Consider the following 25,672-nt stretch of genomic DNA (forward strand, 5'->3'; position numbering starts at 1 on the left):
ACTTTTGAATGTTTTATTAAAAAATGTACTTAAAAATACCCTGTACAGTTAAGTTTTACAGAGATATCCCAAGCGTTTAACTGATCTCATTTAATTTCTGTGCAGGTCAATGGTCTTGTATATTTTTCTTCTGATTTCTTGCTTTTCTGTGTAAAGCTATTTATGTTTATGAGATTTGACACAACTAGTTTGTTTAGTAGAGTGTGTGTATATTTATCTGTATTGTGGTTTTCTTTCTATGCAGCTGGGTTGAAAATCATCTGGAGGAGAAGTACAATATTCACATCTGAAGCTGTTAGCTTCAGAATTAAATGAGTTATCTGTCTTGAATGAACTTATTTCTATGTATTTATAGTTTCCTTTAGACTGCTAAATACAGACCATGCCTAGCAGAATGGGCTCAAAAATTGATTTGAACAAAGACTTCATCAGAGTAAAAACACACTATAGCGGGTAAGTCAGCATGTTCTCTCCTATGTATTGTGTTCTGTCTAATTTTGAAGCCTATTGAGCAGGAGTTCATAATCTGACCTAGTGATAGAGTAACCAGGGCATTGGTGGATTTGTAATTAATGTCAGATCAGGTAGGTAAACTTCTGGGCTATTAAAATACCATCCAGACTCCTGCAGCATGCTGATTGTGGAAGAGAGTTGATAACTTAGCCTTTTCTTGAAAGGGAGGAAAATGTGCAAGACTGGCATAGAATTATTCTGGGTTGATGGGGTTATTGATTTGTGTTTTGATACAAGTGTTCATGGTCTCAGACAGGTATAGATCTATCTCTTGGATCCAGATGCATCGATTTAATAATAAAGATATGATAAGTGTTACATAATGAGCTCTACAAGTTACTGCTGAAATTAGCAGGAGACTATGAAGTACAGGTTTCCACTTACAGATGTCAATTTGACTGTGTGCTCCTTGGGACAGAACATGTAATGTTTAGTACAAGACCTTTTCCCATGGGGATTTTAGATACTATTTTAATTTACAGTATGTTCTGTCTTGGAAGATTAGAGGAGGTGTTTCTTTGTGGATAGATATGCAAGTCTTGAAATAATAAGTGGATGCCATTGGATTTGTCCTTCTTTGTTTTATAGAAAGTTTAGAGGGAATTACTTAGGTAAATATGAGAAACAAGAGAATTTTGCTTAGGTAAGTTATCAGTAAATTTAGATGAACCCATGCATGCTGCTTGAAGTCTCAGTTTTAAGTGATTAAAAAATAAATCAAACCTACAGTCATCTTCCTCTTGTGAATAAATAAAAAAAGTAGACTGGCTTCAATTTCTAGCTCTGCTACTGACTTGAATTCTTTCCTTATGCCTAGTAATTTGATTTTTATGTCCTCATTTTGCCACATGTAAATTGAAAGTCTAGTAGAATCTGTTAAATCACAGGTCATTTATCTACAGGTTAAATTTTCATATGAAAATTTACTTAGTAAAAACACAGATAACCTTTTAGTGGTGAGAATTCATGTCAAAACTTATGTCCTAACAAAATACAAACATTTGCTGCTTTACTTGAAGTAATATTTACTTCACAAGAAATCCATGTATGAAAGTAAATGGGACTGTATGCAATGGCTTGTTTTTACTGCTGCTTAGTAATTTCTGAAATGTGCTCATGATAGTTAATGCAGACCAGTTGTGTTTTGTTATTATTAATCTGCACCATGGTTTTGGATATTTAATAGATGCATGTAAACTGCTTTATGAAATCTGGGTGAAAGATTTGTACCATATTGCCATTACTAATAATTATTTTCAGCTCCATAGTTTTATCCCGCCCCTCTGAATCATGTCATACATAGGCTTAGGTTAAAAAGATCATCTGAACTTCAAATACTCATGTGATATGCTGCTTTGAGATGCATGGATATGCATGCTTCTCTGAAACAGCAGTAGGAGAGCTGCCTTAGCTCTGAAGGGAAGGCGTTATAAACACAAATAGAATTTAGTGTAAACAATTTGAGATAGCTTGCTGTCAGTGTTGATATGAAGTCTGTAGAACTTGTCTGCGTAGAAGTGGAGGTGTTAATACTTGTTACTAATTAATACTAATATTAGAATTTATGTGTAATTATTATGATGTTTTACAGTAAACTACTACTGTAGTTGTCCTATAACACTAGACTCCGTAATTTTCATTAGCTGTGAAGTCGTTTTTTTTTTTCCTGTTGTTCAGTTTTGGTGTATCACTGGGGTAATCTCCCTGTGATGTTTGCTTGTTTAATGCTATTCTCAGTATATAAAACAAGAGTTCCAAACTCAATGAATCTTGTATTATTAAGGACTAGCTCATTCAGTAGCTGCTAAAAAATTAAAATAATAATACAATATATCATTTTGAAATCCCAGTTAAAAATCTAAGTAGGAGGAAGCTCTAAAACAAGTGAATGTTGAGTCTATCTCCGTGGAGTCCTAGTATCTTAGGTATTCATGTTTCTGGGTGTGACAGAGTTCCTAACATAGCATAGTATAAATAACTGCATAAGTAGATTGCAAAAGAAAGTAAACTTGTATAATTCTCATTTCAGTATGCTTTATGTGACCTTGGTTCTAAATGGTGACATGTTTAATCTATCAACGTGAATGGTTCTCTTGCTATAATTGCTCATATATAACTTACTGTTTATTAGTTTTTCATATTACTTTGTAGCATCCGGTTTCAGATACCTGACAAAAGTGTTCTGTGATGTTCTTTAGTGTTAAACAAAGATTGATTTTAATTTATCTGTCCCTACTTGCCTAATGTGACTATACAGACATTAAGATTAAACACAGTCAATATCAAAGGAACATGGATATCATTGACATAATATAATTTAAATAAATCTCATTAATGTTTGCATCTGCAATAGGTGCTACTTGGCATACTTCAGCTGTGTTTTGTTTAATAAGAAGTTTATTAATTTATATGTAGATTGGTAGTGCCATCTGTTATCATAATTTTAACAATTTAAAGCTGATTAATATTTGTCAGCTTTAGTTGGATTTTTCTGGTATGCATAGTAGAGTACTGTCTTGCTGCATAGTTTCAGTTTTTGAATATTACTTAGATACTTGTGAAAGCATGATTGTCCAGAGTCACCATAGCTCTATAGTTATTTGATACCATGAGTAGCTTGTGGTGGCAGTGCATTAAGTAATGAGCTGCATTTGTTAGAGACCTTGTCTTGGTGCAAGGCACCAAGGTACCAGACCTCAAACACTGTTTTGAGAACTGGTATGGTCCCTTACTTTCATAAGGCATAAAATAGGACTTTTTTGACAGGGGGATGTTCTCAAACTCAACCTCATCTGACAGCTCAGTATTGTAGAAGAAGATGGTTTTACAAGTTGGCAGTTAGCATACATATTTCTTTTTCCATTGCTATTATGAAGAATTATTAAGTTGCTGGTCTCTGAGAACTTCACAAATTGTAGATTAAAGGTGCACTTGAAAAGGTAGCAGTGCTTTTAATCTGTTGAAACTTAGTACAGTTCTTTAAAAATTATTGTTTTAGAGCTTTGCTTACTAGAATTTTTCTCAGCAAAGGCAAAATGCAAAGGTATTGGTGCATATAATTTAAAATATAAGTAATAAAATTTAAGCTTCTTAGTTCAGTGTATTACCTTTCAGCTTCTGGTTGAAAGACATAAATAGGCAAAACATGTAATGTAACATGTTTTCTAAAATTACTTGTCACGTAGTAGGAAAATAGGGAAGCTATCTCATTCATGTTGAGAAACTTACGATTTCATCTCATGCAGAGACATCCTGATAACAAATGTGGATGCATCAATGAGCTATGATGAACTTTGTGATGAAGTGCATGAGATGTGTAATTTACAACAGGAGCAGCCAATTACCCTCAAGTGGATTGATGATGAAGGTATTGTACTGAAATACTACCTAGGCATTCATGGGTTTATTGTTCATTGTGGTACAAAGAAGGGGCATTGAGGAAACTTGTATAAACAAGTTTCATGTTGTGGCATTACTTTTTGTTTCTAACTACCAGGGTACATAACCCTGTCTTATAAAGCAGGGTGCTTGGAGGAATGAGCCTCAAAACATGAAAATTGTACTGCGCTTGAATTCACTTCTGTAGAAGTAAAGGATTTGTAGAACTTTAATATTTTACGATTCCATACTTATATACTGAATGCAAAGTTTGTTTTAATTTCAGACTTTCATAGGCCTAATGCCATACCCCTCAATATTCTCAGTTTCAAATTCTTGGCGAGATAATTTTTTGATGTTGTTACCTGTGTCAGCTTCCAGAATGACATAGGCATTTGCATCTTCTGAATTGTGAAGTCTTTTGAATGAGTGTGTTTCTGAGAAGCAATGCAGTGTAAAATCAGAAGACTGTTTGTATTTCTTCTAGGTTTTCTGTATTTTATGCAAGGTAGGTGCTAAGAATTCCAGTAATGGTAATTGATTTACTTTTTCTATGGTGATTACCCCTGGCAACAGCATGATTGTCACTGATAGTAGTGTTGATTGTATTAATGGTCTAACATACCCTATTTAGTTAAAGAACTAGAGGATGGAAGTTGTCTATATTTAAAGGAGAGTTCTACTAAACTGGTTAATATCCTCCTGATGTAAAATATAATGACCAAACATGAAATAAAGATGATTCGAATTTGGTATTTGGTTTTGTAGTTTTCCACTTGACTGATACTTCAGAGCACCATTTTTCAAAGATAATATGCATTAAATAACTTACCAGAAATAAATTGTTTCCCCATTGTGGTGGGAAAAAAATGCCAAGTATATGAAGTCGCTGGTGTCCAGAAAAAGAAAATGGTGGGGAGGATTAATGTGTGTGGAAAAATGGTGTAAGCTTTCATTTTAGTGGGATGTGGGCTTGATAAAATGGGCTGGGGGGGGAAAACAAAAAAAACCCACACAAACCCACAAAACACTCTTTGTGAAAGTCTCTGCTCTTATGCTGTTCCTGCAGGAAAGGTTGATGTGGCCAGATCTCATTGTTTGAAGTTATCTTCAGATGTAAAGCAGTTTATCGTTATTCTTCCGCAAATAGTTGTATGTGAGAAACTTAACTTACCTTTTCTTTGCCCTTCCCATAGACTCTGAAATATTGGCATGATGTGAGATGGGTTTACGTATTTCTTTCTGCTTAAAAAGGTGGCAGTTCTCTGCAGCCTTAAGTTAGATAGAGCCTTCGTGTTGCTGAGTAGTAGTGAAATGGAGATGCTTGACATTGAGTGCCTTTGCTACTTTTTTGCTTCCTTTTGGAATGTATGTGTCTGCTTATGATTTAACAGCAGTGTAGTATGGCTGTAATTCATGATGGGGAGAACTCTTGACCTAGTAGGTTGAGAACAGCTACCATGCAGTTGTACAACTGCAGTGGTGCTCAGTTATTTTCCTGTTCCACCTTGCAAAGCCATGGTCTGCAGCAGCACTCCTAGAACTGAATGCAGAAAGATGAAAAAAGTACTAAATTGATTTAGCTAACATTTGTAATTGTTTTGTTTTTTTAATAATAGTCTATACTGCTTTCTTAGCCAAGTAATGTGGTTTGGAGGGTGAATGGAATTTCAAAAGAATGGTTGAGGAGGGAGGTAGCCTGTAGTCAAAGAAGATTCAGTCCTTTTAAGATACCAAGAACTAGTGTCAATTATTTTTAAATTTTACTCTTTATCTTCTTACCAAGAAGGGCAGAGGCAACTGTACTGACTTCTGTTTCCTAACACTCAGTTTCATGGCAGTCTGATAAAAGGTAACCTGATCAGAAGTGCATGGAGAATAACTACATTGCATGTGCTTAGCTATTTGAACTGCATGACTACTAATAAAAGAATATTGTAGGAAGGAAGAAAACCTCAGTTTTGAGTTGGGGGATTTTAAGACATGATTCCTGTTAACTGTTTCTTGCTTTGGATATATGTTGCATTGGCTTTTTAAGGTTTACTTAAAACAACTAATTTCTTTTTTTACTTTCAGTTCTAATAAGCATTTTCTTCTAGTCTTGGTTAAATACATGCTTATACAACCTTTTTTCTAATTCCTGATTTTAAGTTGTTAAGCTTCAACCAATCTGCTGTTTGTCTGCCCTCAGTCCTCACAGGTTTTATGAGTTATCCTATTTCTGCATATGAGTGAGTGTTTCCACTTATTGCCACATGTAATTTAAATTCATTTGACTGATTGCAGAAACAGATGTTCTCTTTGAACTAACTTAAAGCAAACAATTGCTGATGGCTTAATGGATAAAGAAAATCTGCCAAAGAAAAGAAATTTTCTGTTGGGCTTTTTTAGTGTTTCTTTTTGACAAGATACAAAATGTTCAAACTGTGAATAACTCACTCATAATAAAAACCCATAATCATATAAGGAATATGGATTGTTGATTTACAGTACAAATCATTATTTTTGTCTTTCATGTTGCATTATTGCAGTATTTACAGATCATCAATAGCAGTGGTCTTCAAAGAGGGGTAGATGCACCCTGGGGTGCATCTTTTCTTAAAAATAATATTTTTAAAATATTGAAGAAATCAAGCTTGACTTGATTTAATGTGTGGCTTGATACTGGTGTCATCACTTGGTCCATATGGTCACATGTCCCATTGGTGGGCAACGTGTGCTTGGGAAGAGAGGGTGCTCCACAAAATTGCAGGTGTTAAGTGACACCCTTACTCATTTCCTTGCTTTCAGTGTATTGTGACGTACTGCAGTTTACGTGTGCCTGGTTAAGTGGATTTATGGATTAATTATCTAGTTTTAACTAAAATAACCCTCACAAGGTAATGCTACTTGTGAGCACAAGCAGACAACAAGAAAATGGTGGAGCTGATGTTTCTGCTATTGTTAAGTCTGAACTCCGTCAGCTACGCTACAGGGTAAAAACAATCACAGTCTAAGCAGACGTGGTAAGAAGTCAGTCAAAAATATTCAAAATTATCAAGAACAGTATTTGAAATACGTGTTTACATCTACTATTTTTAATGATGAACCTCACCCTAAGTCTGTGTTGTGTTTTGAGATAATGATAGTATGAAGCAATCATGATAAGAGTTTTAAAAACTAAGTATACAGAGCAAGAAGAAAAACCTCTACCTCTTTCACTGATGTTTTAAGTCTTGTAATACCCCATTTAGTACTTTACAAAACTTCACTAAACTTTACGTTAAATTTTTTAGAAGCCAGTTTTGAGGCTTCTCACTTAATAGCAAAAGACAAAAAGCCATATACCATTGGGGAAACATTTTTTTTCTTCCTGTCATGGTAAATATGGCTGGAATAATATACAGAAAACAAGATGGGGACAAACTGAAATGCATTCCTTGGTCAGAAAATACTGTTGGAAGATGTATAGAAGATATTGCTGAAGGTTTGAAGAAATGAGTATTAAACTATGCAGTGTGGGAAGCTTACTATATGGTTGGATGAAAGTACAGATGTTTCTAACATGTCTCAGCTTACGGTGTTTGCTAGATTCTGTTTGAATAATGAGATATCTAAAGATGCAGGTTTTTTGAGTCACTGAAGGAAAGATAGATGTATTGGAAAAGATGCAAACTCAACAGTAAATGACTTTAATAAAAGCAATGTGTTGTGGAAAAACTGTAAGTCTCCACTGATAACATTACCCCAGAATCCTTTTTTTCAAATCAGCCTCGCTATCAGTGAAATTCTTCCACTGCATCATTTATAGACAAGTTATTGCTGCAAAGGATTTGGAGACAAAAGTGCACAGAGTGCCACAGGATGTCATCAGTGTGATTAATCTTATAAAACTAAGAGCCTTAGATAGTACAATGTTTACTATACTTGTTACTAAGTTGGGGAGTGACCATGAAGGTTTTGTTCCTCACAGAGGTTAGCTGGTGATCTTGCAGCAAAGTGCTTAAAAAGAGTTGTTAAACTTATAGATGAGTTATGCATTTTTCTTTTACAAAAAGATAAATTTTCCAAATATGTAGAAATTATCTGTCATGACAAGTGGCTGTCAGTAGGATGCTACCTAGCAGGTTAAAAAAAAAAAACAAAAAACAAAACCCACAAAAAAACAGTCCCAATGACCATCAAAGTAACTGCTTTTCAAGAGGAACTCATGGTATATGGAGAAAGGATTTTGAAAATGCCTGTTAGGAGATATTTCTGTTGTTCCATTGGTACACTTAAACTTGGAAACGGAGTTTTCTGATCTTATTAAACTCTTCCAAACAGTTTCAGTGAGTTTTGAACCCATTAGTTAAATGTAACGCATTCAGATTGACATCAGGGAAGATGAAAAGTTATGAACTGAATGCCAACACAAGCTTTGCATAAGGGGTGGATGGAATTGAAGAATCAATAGTACAGTTAAGTGCAGCCAGTGGTGTACTTCTTTCATTTGTATCTGTGTGTCTTTTGAGGTAGCTTTCTTAGCTATGACAACATTAAAACCTAGTATTGAAATAATACTAGATGTGGATAAGGCATGGTACTTGAGCCCACGCCTTAGTGTGTGGTAATGCTTGTGCCTTCATTTTTATATTCCCTGTGAATTTCATTCTGAATATATTGTAGTTTGGGGTGTGTGGGTTTTTCTATTTAATTTCTTTTAATAGATAGGCTCTTTAGAATACACTTTAGATGTTGCTGGCATGTTGCCTTTTTGAGAACTTTTAAAAGCTTCATTTGTTGAATCTGCTACTGAATGTGGATACAGAAGACAAAGTCATAGAAACTAAGGCTTGATGTCTCTCTTTGCTGAAAGAGAGGGTTGTTTGTGGCTAGGCAGGTTTCATGATTTGATATTTTTTTTGTTGGCTTTTCTTCGAAAACTAAGTTAGAAGAAAAAATGTGAACTTATCTTCCTCAAAACAGACAAGCAAATCCCGAAAACTTTTGAGACTTTAATGTAAAATTAATTTCTCTTAGATCTCTAAATCAGTATTGGCGTATTTGTATCCCATGTGTAACTTTCATCTGTGTTTCTTGTTTTTTACACTTTTTAATCATAGATTGCTTTTCTGTCAGTCTAGCAAGAGAGACGCATCTAGAATCTATTTGTACCTTCATAACTTTTAAGTTATTGTATCATGTTCTGAAGTTAAGGTAGTAAGATAATGGGCCTTTTAACAAAGGGTAAATTCATTTCAAATTAAACTTAAATTTTCGGGTTGCTAGGAAGTAATCTTGCTTTTTTCTGCCATGTATTAAATATCTTTAAACATATCTATTCACTTCTGTATTTTGTTGTCCCCTTGCAAACCAACATAGTATATTTCTGTGTACTCAGTTTTGGTAAAATTAGAAGGAAAAAAAATGTATTGATGTATTTTGGCTTCGATAAAAACGCCAGCTTAATATTAAATGATTGAAAGAAAAGCAGTCCTGGAGGCTGGTATATTTCTTACTGACTAATTGAAGTTCTCAATTCTTCAGTCCTAAATTTGCCTATGTATTGCTTTTTTGTTAGGCGACCCATGTACCATCTCTTCTCAGATGGAACTGGAAGAAGCCTTTCGTTTGTATTGTCAAAACAGAGATGAAGGGCTGATTATCCACGGCAAGTATTACACACTTCAAGAACCCATATGCGTTTGTTGTTAATCCTACCAGCTTCTAAAATGTGAGATTAGAACAACTCCTTTGCCTATCAGATAAGTCTTCTTTATGTAGTTGTTGCCCTGTAGTTTAATGTTGCAAGAAGGAAGTGTGCTCTTGGGGGTGGAGCCCAAAGCTGAAGCTATACGGGAGCGTTTGAGGGGGCTTCAAGTTCTAAACTGCACAGATTTCTTAATGCTGTAGTCAAGTATAAGATCTTGTCAGTATGGACACAAATTTTGATTACGTTATTTCTCATGCAGAGTTATTTAAATACTTCTGGAAACTGTCTTTCTGTAAACATATTCAAGAATTGAAGAAGTACTACTTGGAACCTTTTTCACCTAAAAATCTAATGTTTTTGTTTTTAGTCTTCCCAAGTATTCCAGAGAAACCCGGCATGCCTTGTCCAGGAGAAGATAGTGAGTACTACAATGTTATCAAATTTTAGCTTAATTTTTTCAGTCACATGGAAAATAATTATATTGAAAGATTTTCATAGAATTACATACATGTATATCTGTTTTGTGGTTTCTTAGTAGAATGTAAAATGTTCAATATTTTATCAACAGAGAAATTACATAAATCAATGTAGCACTGTTTCAGCAGTTCTGAGGATTAATACTGGTTTCTAGTAACTGATACATTGGGAGGAGGAGGTCAGAATTTTAGATGCATATTTGAATGTGGTCCTTTTGCTTTTGTGGTTCTTTTGGTTTTTTACCTTATACGGAAAAGAAGTGATTCACTGAAGAAAAGGGAGATACAGCCTTTTTTATAAAAGGTTATTATTCTCTAAAAAAATTCTGTGAAAGGTAGATAAGCCTCCAGGTGAAGCATACATGGTTGATGTGGTTTACCTGTATTGCAGTAACTTAACCTGCACAGGGGTAAAAGGATTAAATAGCTGTATAGTCATTTTTATTATGGAAGGATGTCATCAGTACATTAGTTCATATCTTTGTAAATATTAAGGAAAGGAATGACAGAGTTACCAGATGATGCGTGGCTAGTCACAGTAGTATGAGTAAAAGCTAACTGAAGAACTAAAGGACGTTTGCTCTTATATTTGGAAGATACAGGAACAAATAAAATTAATTGCTGATAAAAGCAAATAATGCATGCTAGGAGAAGACTACTTGGTTGATCAGGATCTGCACTGACAGACTGGCTAAAAATGTGTGGTGCAGTGGTCAATAGTTGTGAATGGTATTTTTAACTAGAGAAATAATACTAATATGCTAATAACTGCTCTGTTGAGAATTTTTACTGAACTTTAGAAGATGGAGTGAGATTGAATAAATATTAAAAACTTACAGTTTAAATATGATTTTTTGCATTTAAACTACAGTAGATGAAAGTAAATGTAAAAACCAGACAAGCTTTCATGTTGTGACTAGGTTATTAAAGTGGTCTTACAGAAAGAAAAAAGAGTAAATGTACAACACAATATCTGCTGTCCTTGTTCAGCCAATTGGAGAAAATAAAGTCTGTTTTCAAGGCTGGTTAGAAGTGTTAAAGAAATAATTTTCCTTGAGACACTTCATTTTTTTTTTTTTTTCAGAAGGAGAAAAGACAACTATGTGGTCTTCCTTGCTTGTTTTTTAGGGTGAGCCTGACAAGCATTTGTACAGCGGTTTCCAATATGCTATTTTCCATATATCTAAGTTTTTTTTTTTTCCCATGCCTTGTTTGTGTGCTTTCTTGTATGTAGGAGTTCAGTGGGTTTCTTACTAGCTTTGCTCAAGTTTCAAGAAGGAAATGGGCAACCAGTCCACCTGGCTATATCACATAATGTGCTTCTACAAATAGAACTTGATTTCAATACTTGCTTGTCTCTAAGTTAAAAGTCAAGTGAGGACTCTGTGGTTATATCTTACTGTATATTGAAAATGTATAGATTTTACTATGCTGCCACTTTCCAGGTTAGCTTAACAGGTTGAAAATATCGATGGGAAGATATTTTCAGGCTCTAGTTTCATGATTGTTCTGGAAAGACTGATCTTAGTTTTGTAGGTTTAAATATGTTCTTGATGTGAATTGTATACAAGGAACACTGCTTTATTCTGGGACCTGAGTTATAGAAGGTATTACATCCTAAACCGAATCTCTTCCCTGGAGAGGTGTCAGGTTTGCATCAGCAGCCAAAAATTGAACCTCTGTATCTACAGAAAATAGCAACAGTAAGAGTTTTGGTTTTCCCTGTATCTTGTTACTTTTCCCAAATCTTACTTCAGTAATGATGGTGTAGGATGTTCAGGTAGTTCAATGTCTTATGTGCCTTTGACGTTAGTGAGAACTACAGTAAAGGAGAAACTGATGGATTTGAGGGTTAGGTAGCCTTAGAATGCCTGTAAATGTTCTACCAGGGCAAATTTTGATGCCAAATGTAAATACAAGTGTTAATACTCCATCATAAGTCTTCAGACTGTGTTCTGTGAAACAGCTGTCTTCCAATGAAGACGGAACAGTTGATTTTTTTTTTTACATTTCTAACTTTGCGGTGCCTATCCCCTTAATTCTGCAACTAAGAATGGAACAACCAAGTCTGGCATCACTACAGTATTCAAGGCCGTTTCACAACATGCTGAAATCGTATTTTGTTTTCTTTTTCTATCTTGCTTCTGACCTGTTGGATGAAAATTGTAGGGAGTGAACTCATATGGGTATCCATGCCACTCTCCTTTCCCAATGTAGGAACTGAAAGAACCAGCTGACTCTCGCGCTGCTTCCATTCCTGTAGCTGTTTAAAGAGAGGAGGAAATAATAGTGTTGTACCAACCTAGACTGATGCTAGTCCCAAATAGAATTATTTACCCTTATCTGTGAAAACACAAAGCAAACTGATGTGAAATTCCGTTAAGAACAGTAAGCTAACTGGAGGAGAGAAAAAGCTGTTGTTTAAAGGGGTATCTGTGCAAATAATGTGGCATAATAAAGTTCACTGTGATTTACTGATCTCATTAAAAGTGTAGATATTTTAGTACAAAAGGGTTTTTTGTGTTAATTTGTGAGATGTTTTAGTTATCTCAAACCATGAGATGAACTACAGTAGCACATAGATTAGTGTGGCTCAGATGACCTGGTTATTCTGTCTGTAGGGTATTTCTCCCTACATGGTTTTACAGGTCACATTGAATCATACTTTGATTGTTTAAAAAGCCTGTTCAGTTGGATGTGCTCGGTGAGTGATTTGTGGTCAGGTTTCTCGTAATTTAACGGATTAATTCAGTGCATATTGCCTCTTTGCATCCATGGGGCCTGCATGGAAATCTGGTATTGTGGCCTAGTTGTAACTATTTTGAAGTTATTTTACAACAGACCTATTAAATTGTATTGGTGCTAATTTAGCATAAACTAATGCATTCAGTGTTACTGCTTGTTAGCTAAAGGCCTACAACAAATGTCTGCATTGTACTTAGACTGTATGGAAATGTTATTGCTATTGGTGATATAGTTTATTTAAAGGACTATTTATTTTGACAGGACTAAAATACTGTCCTTTGTTCAGAAAATATTCGCTATGTTTCAAATTCTTTTTTATTTTATATGGCTTTATCACTATAGTTACATTCATAGGAAGTAACTTTAAAAAATCAGAATATTAAGTATGCACTTTTTCTCCAGCATCATGTTTATACTATAAAGGAGCTTATGAATTTGCCTCAAGTTATTTCCAGAGACAGATAAACAGTTAACTAGTTTCTCTGTCCAAAATGGGATGTTACTTAAATTAGCAGTCTCTAAGTGTAGACTTGTAGTTTGTTACAGACCTGCAGACAGTTTGAAATGGAATTTTTAAACAAAACTATTGAATTGCTAAAATACTTAATTATCAATATATAGCTCAAATTTGTTCATAATAGGTCATGGAGTGACTATTTCTAATAGTATGTGATCTTTGAAATTGCAAATAAATTTGCAGTGAATTCTGTAGAATTGTAGGTTTTTCTTTCCAGTTCCTTCAGAACAATGTTTTGGAAGAAGAGTGCAGAAATTTGCACTTACGTTTTGCATTTATGTTGAAATCTAATAATATAACTGCTATCTGTCCTGGACCTTTGTGAAACTGATATAGTTTTGAGATTGTACAAGCCAGCAAAACTTGAAATGCATGTAATCCACTAATGTAACAAACTGTGTGACTAGTATTTCAGTTCTGTTTGCATTCCTTAAGAAAAGTTCTTTTTGTGCTTGAAGAACTACATTCTTCTATTGAAGCAATGCTGTCTGCAAGATAGAATTTTCAGTCTTCAGCATCTGAACTTGTATTGTCTCTATTCCTTTTGCTCCTGAATTTTTGCACTTTTTTTCATGCCAGACCCAGCTCCCACTATAAATGTATGGCTGCTGTTGTAGAAACAGTACCTTTTACCTTCAAAAGAGTTAACCCATCCCCAGAGACTGGGATGGCAGTGCTGCTATGTGGGTGAGGTGGCAGGATTTCTAAAACATCTTGTGGCTCTTCCCAGATCCCGAATGTGACCTCTCATAGGCGTTTCTAGCATCTGCTGGCCTGGAGCCTCGGATACTTTATCACAATCTTGCCTGGTAAAGATGGCAGGCTTTTAGGCCAGCCTTTTGTATTTAAAAATATTTTTACTTTTTCAGTAGATTAGCTATTCTTTTGGAATTGATGTTAAAAAGCCTGTTTCTGAAATGTTTAGGTGTGTATTTCTCTTCTGTGCCTATAAGCGAGAGCCTTCCTCATACCCTGATACAAAGCATGGTATCTGATTGGCAGTTTTAGAACTTAGTTACTGTAGTCTCGTCTTATTTACACTGACAGATCTTGATCTGATTTATCACTCTTGGTGCTGCAGTGCATTGCATAACAAAGCATGTTCAGCAGAACAATTTCTATCGATTTGTAGGACTTCCCTAATGGAATCGCTGGTTTTATCAGAGAAATACTTGGTTTTGTGACATCAGCTCCTTGACATCCATGCCATGTTTTAGTTTGTGCCTCAGCTGCTAGCTACAGCCTCTCAAGGGAGCCAGTACCACCCGTGCCTGGATACATGAGGCAGGGATGTGGAAGGGAGAGACGGGGGTAACCGGTCTTCCATTAAATATTTGCTCTTAATGTTCGAGCTGATCCTGCCTATTGTCCTTGGTATCTATTGGTATTCAAACAGCGGCATCAGTGGAATAAAGGAAAAATGTTTCATTTCATACCTACTACGTTATAAAGCGTAAAGAATTACATGCTGAAGAAGCTGAAGAATAAAACCCAGTGAGTAATGCATGCTTTTTCCATAGATTTTATGTATCATCGTTGTGATTGCTCTTATGAATTGAGGCCATTGATGCAGTATGTGTGTACGTGTGGTGCAGTAGATAATCAAACTCAGCATTTTGGTTATGATACAGCTGCTTTGCCTACCACCCTCCTTTGCAGCCATAGATTGTTACAAATGCAGAGATTCCCGCTGCCTCATGTGTGTAGGGATGTGGCTGAGAGACATCTCAGAAATGCTGATAAAATTGCATTGAAAGGACTCTTGGGGAATGTATTTTAGGAGGAAAAGAACAGAAGAGCGAGTGATGTTGCTGCTGCTAATAAGGGGGGAGATTAATGAAAGACATGTATCCAAAAAGCCCTGACGGTATGTGTTCAGGGCCTGTTTATTGTAACATTGCTGATGTAAAGATTAACGATTTAGAAGCATCATTTTCTAAGGCCTTTTTGCTGAATTGTGTTTAGTGCATTGTCTTAGATGAATGTTTTTAATTGTGAAATAATTGTTCTTAATGAAGGTTTACTTAGTTTCTAATATTGTCAGAATGAACTGCTAGTACAATTCTGCATTTTACATCCGAACAAATGGATATGTGTATTTAATGTTAAAATTCATCTCATATTTGGCTAGCTAGTGCTAACAAATGTTAGGGTTGTTTTGGTGTGGGCTTCATTAAATAGAAGAATGCAGACTAGGAAAACCTTTTAATAATTTCATGAAATAGAATGAATACATTTTAATGTATAAGTACTTACGGCATTAGTGTGGCAGTAGACTAGTGTTTTTATTATTTAATATTTCTGTCTGATTTTGCTGCTGCTTTTTTGGTGGTGATTACCTTGTGTTGTGGATGTCTCTTATGCTCTTTGTTTATCTGGTCAGTATTTTAGCAGTTGGTGTTTGGACTTCATTTTTCCCCAAGCCATCTTTCTTGAAAATTTCATCACAGGGTCAAGTAAAGGTATCTTACTAACCTAATTATTGTTGTAAGCTATCTTAATTTAGGTATAGATACTTGGTTTTGCTTTAGGTTTTGCCTGATATGATAAAATAGCTCTAAAAGGCTTCTTGCTACAGTAGTGTGGCCTGTAAATATTTTTCTAGCTCATAAGGCAGGTTTTTTCCCTTCATTTGTTACTGTATTGGCAGCAGTGATTATGTTATTCAGAGCACGTGAACCAATTTCATCCCCCAATGAAGAAAGGAACTATTGCGACCATAGAGACTATTCTGAAGACATAGATTGGATTGCACTGGATAATTAGGCAATTTTGAAACTACTAGTAACCCTCTCCTGCTTTTTAGTAATTGAACTGACAGAGGGGAAAATGTACTATTTTCAATGTAAGATACCTTGTTGCTTAGGAATTGAAAATAGCTGTGTCATAGTTTCTCAAGAATACATGAAATCTTTTCCTCTGTCGTCTTAACTGTGTACTACGTATTTTTTCAGATGTGCCATATTTGAAAAATATACATACAGATTGTGAGACAGTGTAAGTTACGGAAAACAGAATTGTAGTTAAAGGTCTATTTTGCTTATAATCATTTAATGTTTTTAATTCTAAAATAACTTTAACATTTTTCTTAGCTATGTGACATCCAATGAAGGCTAGAGAGCTAGGCCTCCCTTTCATAACTGAGGTGTGAAATAGAAAACAAGCATCTGATTGCAGGGTTGATATGTTCCCTTACTTTAAGATACTGGATGTCTCAGCAGATGTTTGTATACCAATTCATAAACTTTAAACTAAAAATACAAAGGAATAAGGAATACTTGAGCTAGGTTTTTCAGGTGTCTTAACAAATAGCCTGTGTTCTTTTTTTATTTGTTCTACCCCCTCTCTCTTAGCTATTGCTCAGAATGTGGTATAATCATGCAGTAGAGATGTCACCTGGTTTTAGAAAACTTTTCTTGAATGTAATGTGTAGCTCCATCCTCCTGTGTTACCTCTGTACTTCCAATCTGTACACTTCTCATAAGTTGGTAAATCCACTTTTGATATAAAAGCATTTGGGGTAACTAACTAACTTGGCAAGAAGATGATGAAGCTTTTTTGTGTTATTTGTTGGAATTAGTGGACAAACCTGTTAAAGGTTTGTTAGGCCTGTCTGTTTCAGTAGCTTGAATGAGCTATTTAATGTGTAACCCCTTAAATTATATGGACAAGGTAATTGTATATTGTGATTCTGTGTAATACTTTTTTAAAATTAGTTGTTCTATGCAAGTTACAGATTGTAATGTTTAACTGAGCCACAGAAATAGCAACAGAGGCCTGCAGGGCAGATAAATGTGAGAAACAAGATTTTGTGAGAGATTTCAGGTGCTGCTAATTTGAAATGGAGAGCACTTCAGATGTGAAGCATTATAAGACTAAGTAGTGATAACAGTTGGCTAGCCATGGAAGAATTGCTGTCAGTACAAATCTGGATGGTAAATAAATCTCCTGAAGTAAAAAAACCCCAACAAAACAAACAAAAACAAAAAAACAGCTGACCAAAAAGCAGCTAACTTCAGGCATGCTGAAAGGCTGGTTTTCAGAAGAGGCATGCGAGAGTCCTAGTCATCACCGTCAGTGCAAGAGTTAAGTGTTGAACAGACTGTGCAGTTCTGTCCTTAGACCACAGGGGGAAGGTAGTGACATGAGTAGTGGAAAAATTAAAAACTGAGATTGTCAATATTGACTAGGAAGCATGTCACTTGTAATGGAACTTCAGAATTACTAATTCTTCTGCATCTGTAAGTGCTTGTCCTTGAGTTAGTTTCTGGTTTCCTTTTAAGTATTTTCCCAGCCAATATTTGAAGGCAAAACTGCGAGACTTTAGTATTGTCCTCTTCACTTTTACAATAACATGCTGATTCTAATAATAATAATAATAATGCTATTATATGCTTCTTCCAATAATTTAGGTTATCATCTACCATGTTCTTCAGTAAAGCAGGTACAGATGCCCTGTGACTGGCACATGACTCCCTGTTCTTTAGATTGTCAGCTCTGATAAAAACTTTTCTTACCCATAGGGATTGCAAAGAAAGGAAAACCTCAGGCAGGCAGTGATATAACTGGTATTATAGAGCCTGAAACAATAGGTCTGGGATTGGAACTGATCCATTAATTTCAAGATGAAATCATTGTTTTTAACAATAGCACTACAAGCTACCTCAATGTTACTTTAAACTTGTTAGAAGGAATAGCTATCATAAAATGATTTTACACAGCAGATCTCATACTATGCACAGTAGAAATCAAAAGGGTTTTAGGTGGGAAGCAGTGTGTAAATTTTGCAAATCTGGTATAATTATCTCCCTTTCCTTTGTAGGGTGAGTTGAAAGCCCCCTTTCCAAAGCTGAAAGACAAATACGATCATTAATTTGAAGGATTTAAATGTGCTTTCTTTAACATGTTAAACTCCATAGCTTTCCATTAAGAGACTAGATGAAAGGGCAGGTACATAAGACTGTATGATATGCAGGTTTTTTCCCCATAAGGGTGAGAAGCTCTGAGATAGAAGGTTGCTTTCTTGGTAAACAACAATTCTCTGCATCCTAAAACAATTAACTAAGCTGGAAGGTTTACTCAGTTTGCTATTAGAATTAGTATATAATCATTTAGCCTGAAATATAATAGGTATGATGAATAACTCATTACACTATTCAGATTTATTTTTTATTTAGCTACTGTCCCTAAATACTAGATTTAGTGATACTTTATGTTGCTGCAAACTCTACTTCTTATGTTACACCTGTGAAATGTATAAATGCTGTATCCATATAGTATATGAGGAAGCTTAGAAGGAGTAGAAGTACAAATGGGAGAATCTCTCAGATTAGTTTTATTTATTGAATGATAAAACCTGAACAATTCATAAAACTCAAATTGTGATACAAGAATGGACATTGTATGCACTTAATTTGAGCTTTCCTCCTAACACAAAACAAATTTAGGTACGGTTAGGTACAGGTGTGTCAAAACTGTCAGGTTGAAAAGCGATAGGTCTGGAGAGTTAGTCCTGTGCAAGGTAATAGTGTCCTCTGTCGTACTGAGGTATTGCATGCTTTTTTGGATGTAATATTAGCAGATGACTGATTAAATTGGAAAGAATTCAGAGAAATACACTCCAGTGTGTGATTTCTTAGGAAAGATAAAGTACATCTTTATGAAGTAATAGCTAAACTGAGTTTGTCATTCTACTAATACTGGAATAATGTAAACATTGGGAAGGGGAATGGGACTGTTTTGGAGTTGATTGTCAGCTGAAATAATGGAACCATGCTGTGAAGGAAAATGTGTCCTAAAACTGAGACTGTAGGAACCAAGTAATGGTTTCAAGGGCATTGTGAAGGCCACCTTCTAAAAGCTTTATGAATTTGAAGTAAATGTTAAATCCGTTTTGAATAGCTGGTGGGTTTTTTGAAGTTTTGCATTTTTAGTGATGACATAATTAAATAGGTGTTGATGCCTATCACTTGAGGGCCCATCAAGTAATTTAGTATGCACTGGAAGAAAACTTATATATCATCAATTTAATATAAATGGTAACAACCTAAAAAAAAAAAGGAACTCCATGGTTTTACTGAGAAGTAGGTGTGAACAGCCCATGGTAAATGCATTGCCTAAATTGTCAGGGGTTTAGCTAATTTTAATTTCTATTTCATTTTAAGCAGAGGTTCTATAACTTTTGGTAGTTCTGTGATCATCAGCCTCATGTTCAATAGTGGTTTGAAACACAAACAGAATTGTAAGTATGAAATAAGGGGAAAATGAGGTGTGTACAACGGTCCACAGCTAAATCCAGGTTTCAGTGCAAGGAGAACAAGACTAGGACTCAACTTAGAAAAAGACAACTGATGAAATACGATACAATTAATTTAAAAATCATGTATGGCATGGATTAAGTGAAATTAGTTAGCGGTTTCCTACAGGACAAGAAGTATGGCTCTTAAAATGAAGTCTTCTAAAATGTTTTCTAGGGGATTTGTCAGTAGTTAGCTTTTTTGTTTTTCTTCTTACCGTTTTGATGGATATGTAATAACTTGCTATTTAAGATGAAAAATGAGACTAGGTGGAAACTTGGTCTAACAAAGTTTTAACTGATCACACTTCAACAGCCTAGATTCAGTTCCTTCTGATTGCTGTCCAGCTCAGTCGCAAAAAGAACTGGAATTCTTAGCCCTTTCAACTACCAATAGATATGGATTGTGCACTCAAAGGATGGTGTCAAGTCTAGATTTAAGATTCCCCAGCAAGTCTTAAATCATGCAGGCTACTGATGACAGAATCAAATTCCTGCAGGAAGCTTCATTGGGTTGCTTCTCACTTCTTCGTTTGCTGCCTTCAGAAATTCCAGACTGTATAGTAAACAGAGGCTTTCTGTTGCCAGGCTTTTATTTATAATAGAAAGTAGTGTTTCATATATGTACTAAGACACAGAATTGTAATTAAAAGAAAGTGGCCTGCAACATGGATGCTGATGTAGACTAGAAAAGACGAATGTGTTCTCCTTCAGTAATCTGGGCTTTGTTGCATTAAGTGCTTGCTAAATACAAATTATGGAGGTTTAATTGAAACTAAAATTTGTGCACATGAAAAATGAGCAATGTCTAGATAAAAATATGCCTAAATAAAGGTGTCAGTTTACTAGTTCGGTAAGTAAATACTGCTCAGAGGTTTCTGTTGCATAAATGGAGTTCCATACTCAAGAAATGCCTCATCTCATGCTGAAGTTATTTTGCTACAGTTTGCTTAAATATTCAGAACTTCATTTTGATCTGCTTCAGTACTAAGTTAGGTAAATTAAAGAATTAGATAATTTAAATATGTACTGGTTCAGTACTCTTTCAGCTTGATTAAAAAAACATTTTAATGCAGATCTGAATTCATGTTAATAGAACATTAAATTCAGTTTTCATTGTAGTAAATCTTCTAATGAAAGTGATTTTTATTTTGGGAGAGTATATGATGCATTCATCAAAAGAAGCCTTTTGGACTTTTATTAATAGAATGCAAGCTTCGTTTTGAAGTGTATGTAACCACTGTGGCTTTGTAAACAGAGGAGCCAGCTACATGTCATGAAAGGATGTAGAGTTTAAAATTGCATAGAAGGCCAAGTTAGAGAAAACTTGAACTTTGTTCTTTGCTAAACAAAAATGTTAATCATCTTCAAAAGAATGGATCCACCACCAATTGTCTTCTGTCCCTTTTCATAACATGCTCCTTCAAATTAAACAACACATACAGTGTCATTTGATCCTGTGTTCAGGACAGCCTTGTAAAACATATATGTCAGACACTGAGAAGGACATACATCAGATTGAGGATCTCTCTGCATATCAGTGATCACATAATCAGGACATCACTTCTGGAGTAGCATCCAGTAACTGAATTTAGTGTGGATTTCTTCAGTAACGCTTTGGGTACTTTGTTATTTTTAATTACATCTGATAAGTTTTACATAAAATCATAAAATTTTGATCTTGGATTGCAAAATTAGGATCTGTGTAGCAAAGCCCATGACCCTTGCATGGAAAAATGTGTTTGAGTTCTGAGTTAGTTCTTCAACTGGCAGTGAGAATGGGCCTTGTGAAGCAAGGAAGTGTCTTTTGGACACAGGAAACATAAATACCTTCAGTCACCTTAAAATATTTGAAACTATACAATATTTCTTGTGTATCTGCCATCTTAAATTTTTTGGATCTTTTAAAGTTTTTTACATAATGCTAGTAAAATAATGTCCTCCTTTTATTCTGTCCTGTAATGCTATCATATTTTGGCCATGTAGTTCCAAAACAATTACCCTCCTTCCAAAGGAAATGAAAATTTAAGTACATTGGTGTATGTCCAAGAGCGTACAAAAACTTCTTCTATAGACCCTGTATACGGGTCAGTGTATCATTGTATGTTTAAAACAAATTAACACTTTTCAACACATAACTGTCTTGATGCATGAATACCAAATTTGTTTTCACTTAACTCACAAACATTGTTGCTTGGACTAGATAATATATGAGTAAACTCTGGGCTGTTAGTCACTGAATCATAGTTTAACGGTTCTTAGTGATTAGTTAATAAATGGTTAGTCTCACAAGTAAAAAGAGAATTCAGATTCTGTGGTTGACCTCACAGTTGGTGTTCCAGAACTCAGTATAGAAGTGGGTCACCCGAACTTGGTACAAATTCTCCACCAGGTGATTGGGAGGATCCTACTCTTACCCTAGTTTAATCCCAGATTTATCCACCTTGGTAATGTTGCACGTGTATTCAACTGTTCAACTCCTACTTGCACAGCGGTCTTTAATGAAAGGAAACAAATTGTTGAATGTGATGTAGCTCTGTTAAATTGTGCAGCCTTTCTTTGCTGAAGGTGATGCTCAGTTTTGCCTGAGGTTCAGGATGTAACTGTCTGCTCCTGTGCATTGGTTGTCTTGTATGCAAGCCAGATGGGCCACTTCAGCCATGGGACTTGCTGCACTCAGCAGCCTAACCAAAGCAATTACACTTGGTATCAAGGCAATCTGGATCAACTAAAAATGTGGGTTTTGCTGTATCTTATTGAGACTTTTTAAAGTCTTTATTTTTTTTTTCGCTGAGAACATGCCAAGTCCTCAGGCATTTATTTGCCGTGGTTGTTAGAGGGTTACATTTCCATTACAATTTTTAAGAAATAATTATGTAAATTGTGTTTGCTGCTAAATATTTAGATATTTCTTTTAAAGTATCAGTTTCTTTATCTTTTTTGCCCAAGAGATTTTAATTCAAATCCTTGGATGTCTCCTCTTTGTTTGATAGCTGAAGCAACTATCTTGCTTGTTATTCTGTTAGGATGCATCGTTGTCTTCTGGGTGTCTCTGTGAGGTACATCTCTAAGGCCTTATCCACAATAATTTTCCTATTGATCAGTCCCTCTGATCACAAGGGAACTTTGAAGGACAACTTATGTATTGTCGAAATGTTTTATTGCTTGTGTTTCTGTGGATATAAGGTGGTATTTTTTTGTTTAAGTGAAAGCCTGTATTTTAAAAAAATTTTTTAGATCCCTTTGTTTTTTAATTTTCTTGTGTATTTTGGATGCAATCAGTATCTCTAATGACAAGGCAACCCAGACTTTCTGATTGCCATTCATATGCGCTTTTTAACTTAGAAGACCAAGAGAAAACCATAAGGCATTAACAGGTGTGATTGATCTAAAAGGGCATGCAGCACCAGTGCAGCAGACTTCCAAAATGGGTTGCTAGCTCTGTTTTTATGGGATGGCATTGTCTCTGTAAAATGTGACTTAGCACCTCGCAATGGCATGGAGCCATTTTAACAGAAGGGTATGAATATGAGCAACCAAGATCTCATGCGTGAGAAATGAGTGCGTATGGAGGACAAGCTTTCTACCTCACAGTCCTGAAGTGGGAGTCAGTTGACCCCCTTCTAAGTCAGTGGGGAATAGGGTATTCAAACAGTATTCTAGCTGTGTTGCAACAAGTGCCAGATAAATATTGCTGTTCTAGGAGATACGGTTTTATTTCCTTGTTGGTTCATGCTATATGTAGTACACTTTCTTTGTCATTATTGCTATCTTAATTGCTCTTGATTTATTTTTTTTTTAGATGTGGATCTGACTGCACTTAATTTTAGTATTCGAAAAGGAAAAGAAGGATGGGGATATGATTCCCCAACTGCTTGTCAGTTTGAAATTAAATTAAAAAAAAGCCATGTTCTGACCATTTTAATAATGGCTAGAGGTGAAACCACTTAATACCTATATGTTGTTAAGGATACTCTCTTCCTTTTCTAACTTCTGAAAAGGAATGGCACTTGTACATAGCAGCTTATTCATAACAAAAAGGACCAATTAGCTTACTAGACAATGTATGTCTGTTACATGCTTCAGAAAGCAGTATTATTGTTTCAGTTTAACTATTTGGGACATATTAAGTAATGGATCTGTGAAACAGCTTACTATCAAAGTTCTCTAGAATTTACTTTCCCCCAATTTTTTCTATCTTTATCTGTACCTATTTTTATAAGTTATCTTTTTAACTAATTCAGAGTCTATCTGAAAAACCAATACCAATTTCCTACTTGTAGTTCATGAGTTGTTTTTTAGAGAATGCTCATGTGTCTGCTCAGCAAAACATTAAAAGAACAAAACAAAACCTGGGCATTCTCATACTGTCCAGCTGGCAGGCGATGTAATTGGCCTGTAAACAAGTTGCATTAATCTCTGAGAAGTGATTTGCAGCAATAGCAAATTATCTCTGTGCCTAGTATAGTAAAAGATTTCATTATAGTTTGATCACATAAAAGCAGACTTTGGAATTGCATTTGTAAGTCCAAATGCAAAGAAGTAATTTTTTTATGGCCATCTTACTGCCATTCGTTGGTGTAAACCACACTTCTCAGACACCTGATGAATTCTCTTATATATTCTGGCAAATACAAGCATTTTGAAACTCTCAGATGGAAAAATAATATTTTGGGCTTGGGGCAGGTTGAGCCTGTCTTTTAAATTGTTTCTCTTCTCCAGTGCTGGGACAGTATGTTGCCATTGAAAAATAATTGTGCCTTCTGTTTCTCCCTGCTTACCAACTTGCTTTTTCAAAGGCAAGCTTCACATCCTTTCTGCTAAGTTCTGAGGAGGTCCTTTTGGATTGGAGGAGTATCTTCTTCTGTAGATCAGTTAATTTGGAATGAACACTGAACAACAGACAAATTGCTCATCCATTTATGTCCACAATTAAATTTGTGTGTGTGTGTAAGTTTTTCCTTAAAAGTTTTTTCTACAATATTTTTAAAAGATGAAGAACTCCAACCCTAGAGAATAAATATATTTACAAGGTTGGTTCATGGTGCATTACTATTAGTGATGTAGTTGCACAGCTTGACAACAGAGAGAATTGTGCAACAGCAACAGTCAAATGTTTCACATTGCTTTTTGTTTAGAGGCAGATGGTTAATTTTGTTTCAGACATTCAGTTTGAGTATTTTTATTCCCCTTGTAATCTTAACTTGAGAAAGTCTCCTCTTTTTCCTCCAATCTTCCAATCTTGGAAGTAGGTAAAGTTTGGTATATTCATTGTAACGAGCATCTGTATGTGTTCCCCAATAAAAACTTGTTATCCCTGTTAGCAGCTTAAAATGTATTTTGAGTTTTCCTCTAAACTTGTTCACATACAAGGTAAATATTCAAAAAAATTCTTTCTTTTTTGTTAGGTGAAGGCTTGTCTTTAATATCCATCAGAGAGGAAAGATTACTTTGTTTAATTAGGGGTATGATCTCCTTCAGCAGCTAACTCAAAGTCCTTAATGAGTTAATTGATCTGTACTGTAAAATAAATGAAGAAGTAGCCATTTTCATTAAGCACAGTAATTAAATACTCATGCTATTGTGATGGCATTCCTTTTTGTAGGTGGCTGGGATCAAGCGTGGCTGTAAAAACTTTTTTGTAGTTCTTAGTTATCAAGAATCACAGGATCCCTTATTTGTTTTCATCTAAAGTGTTCTAGAAACACATACCAAAACATTCGGTTCCAGGTTCAGAAGTATGTGTTTCCCGTATGAAGTGTAGGGGTGAAATGCATACTAAGGTTAGAGCTTTGTTCACACATTACAAAGAACGCTGATAGATTATTTGTTTCTTATTTCAAGATACCTACTTATTGCCATTTTAAGAACCTGTTTATTGTTCAGGATGGTCTCTTTGATATAGTATAGCTCTAGTTAGGATTTTTGAAGCTGATAATGCTTCAAAGTAATAATGATACTAAAACCCCCAAACTCCTTTTTATAATCTGCCATTAGCCATAAGCAAATTTTAAAGGAGAGTGTCCTGTTACATTAGTGCATTACTAGATACATAGGATACACACTTTAGTCCA

General features: G+C 35.2%; 1 protein-coding gene across 1 annotated transcript in view; it reads left to right on the forward strand.

Moving 5' to 3' along the window:
- Positions 1-382: 382 nt before the first annotated feature.
- Positions 383-25,672, forward strand: part of PRKCZ (protein kinase C zeta) — a gene marked incomplete at its 5' end in the record, with an annotated part of 65,213 nt that continues 39,923 nt past the window's right edge. The window contains 4 exons of the mRNA XM_082009402.1: positions 383-453; positions 3,759-3,880; positions 9,434-9,523; positions 9,933-9,983. Of these exons, the coding sequence (XP_081865528.1) occupies positions 383-453; positions 3,759-3,880; positions 9,434-9,523; positions 9,933-9,983 (334 nt within the window). The remainder of the gene's footprint in view (positions 454-3,758; positions 3,881-9,433; positions 9,524-9,932; positions 9,984-25,672) is intronic.

The sequence above is a fragment of the Phaethon aethereus genome (genome assembly GCF_964289735.1).
Source record: "Phaethon aethereus genome assembly, chromosome: 21".
Taxonomy (NCBI): Eukaryota; Metazoa; Chordata; class Aves; order Phaethontiformes; family Phaethontidae; genus Phaethon; species Phaethon aethereus.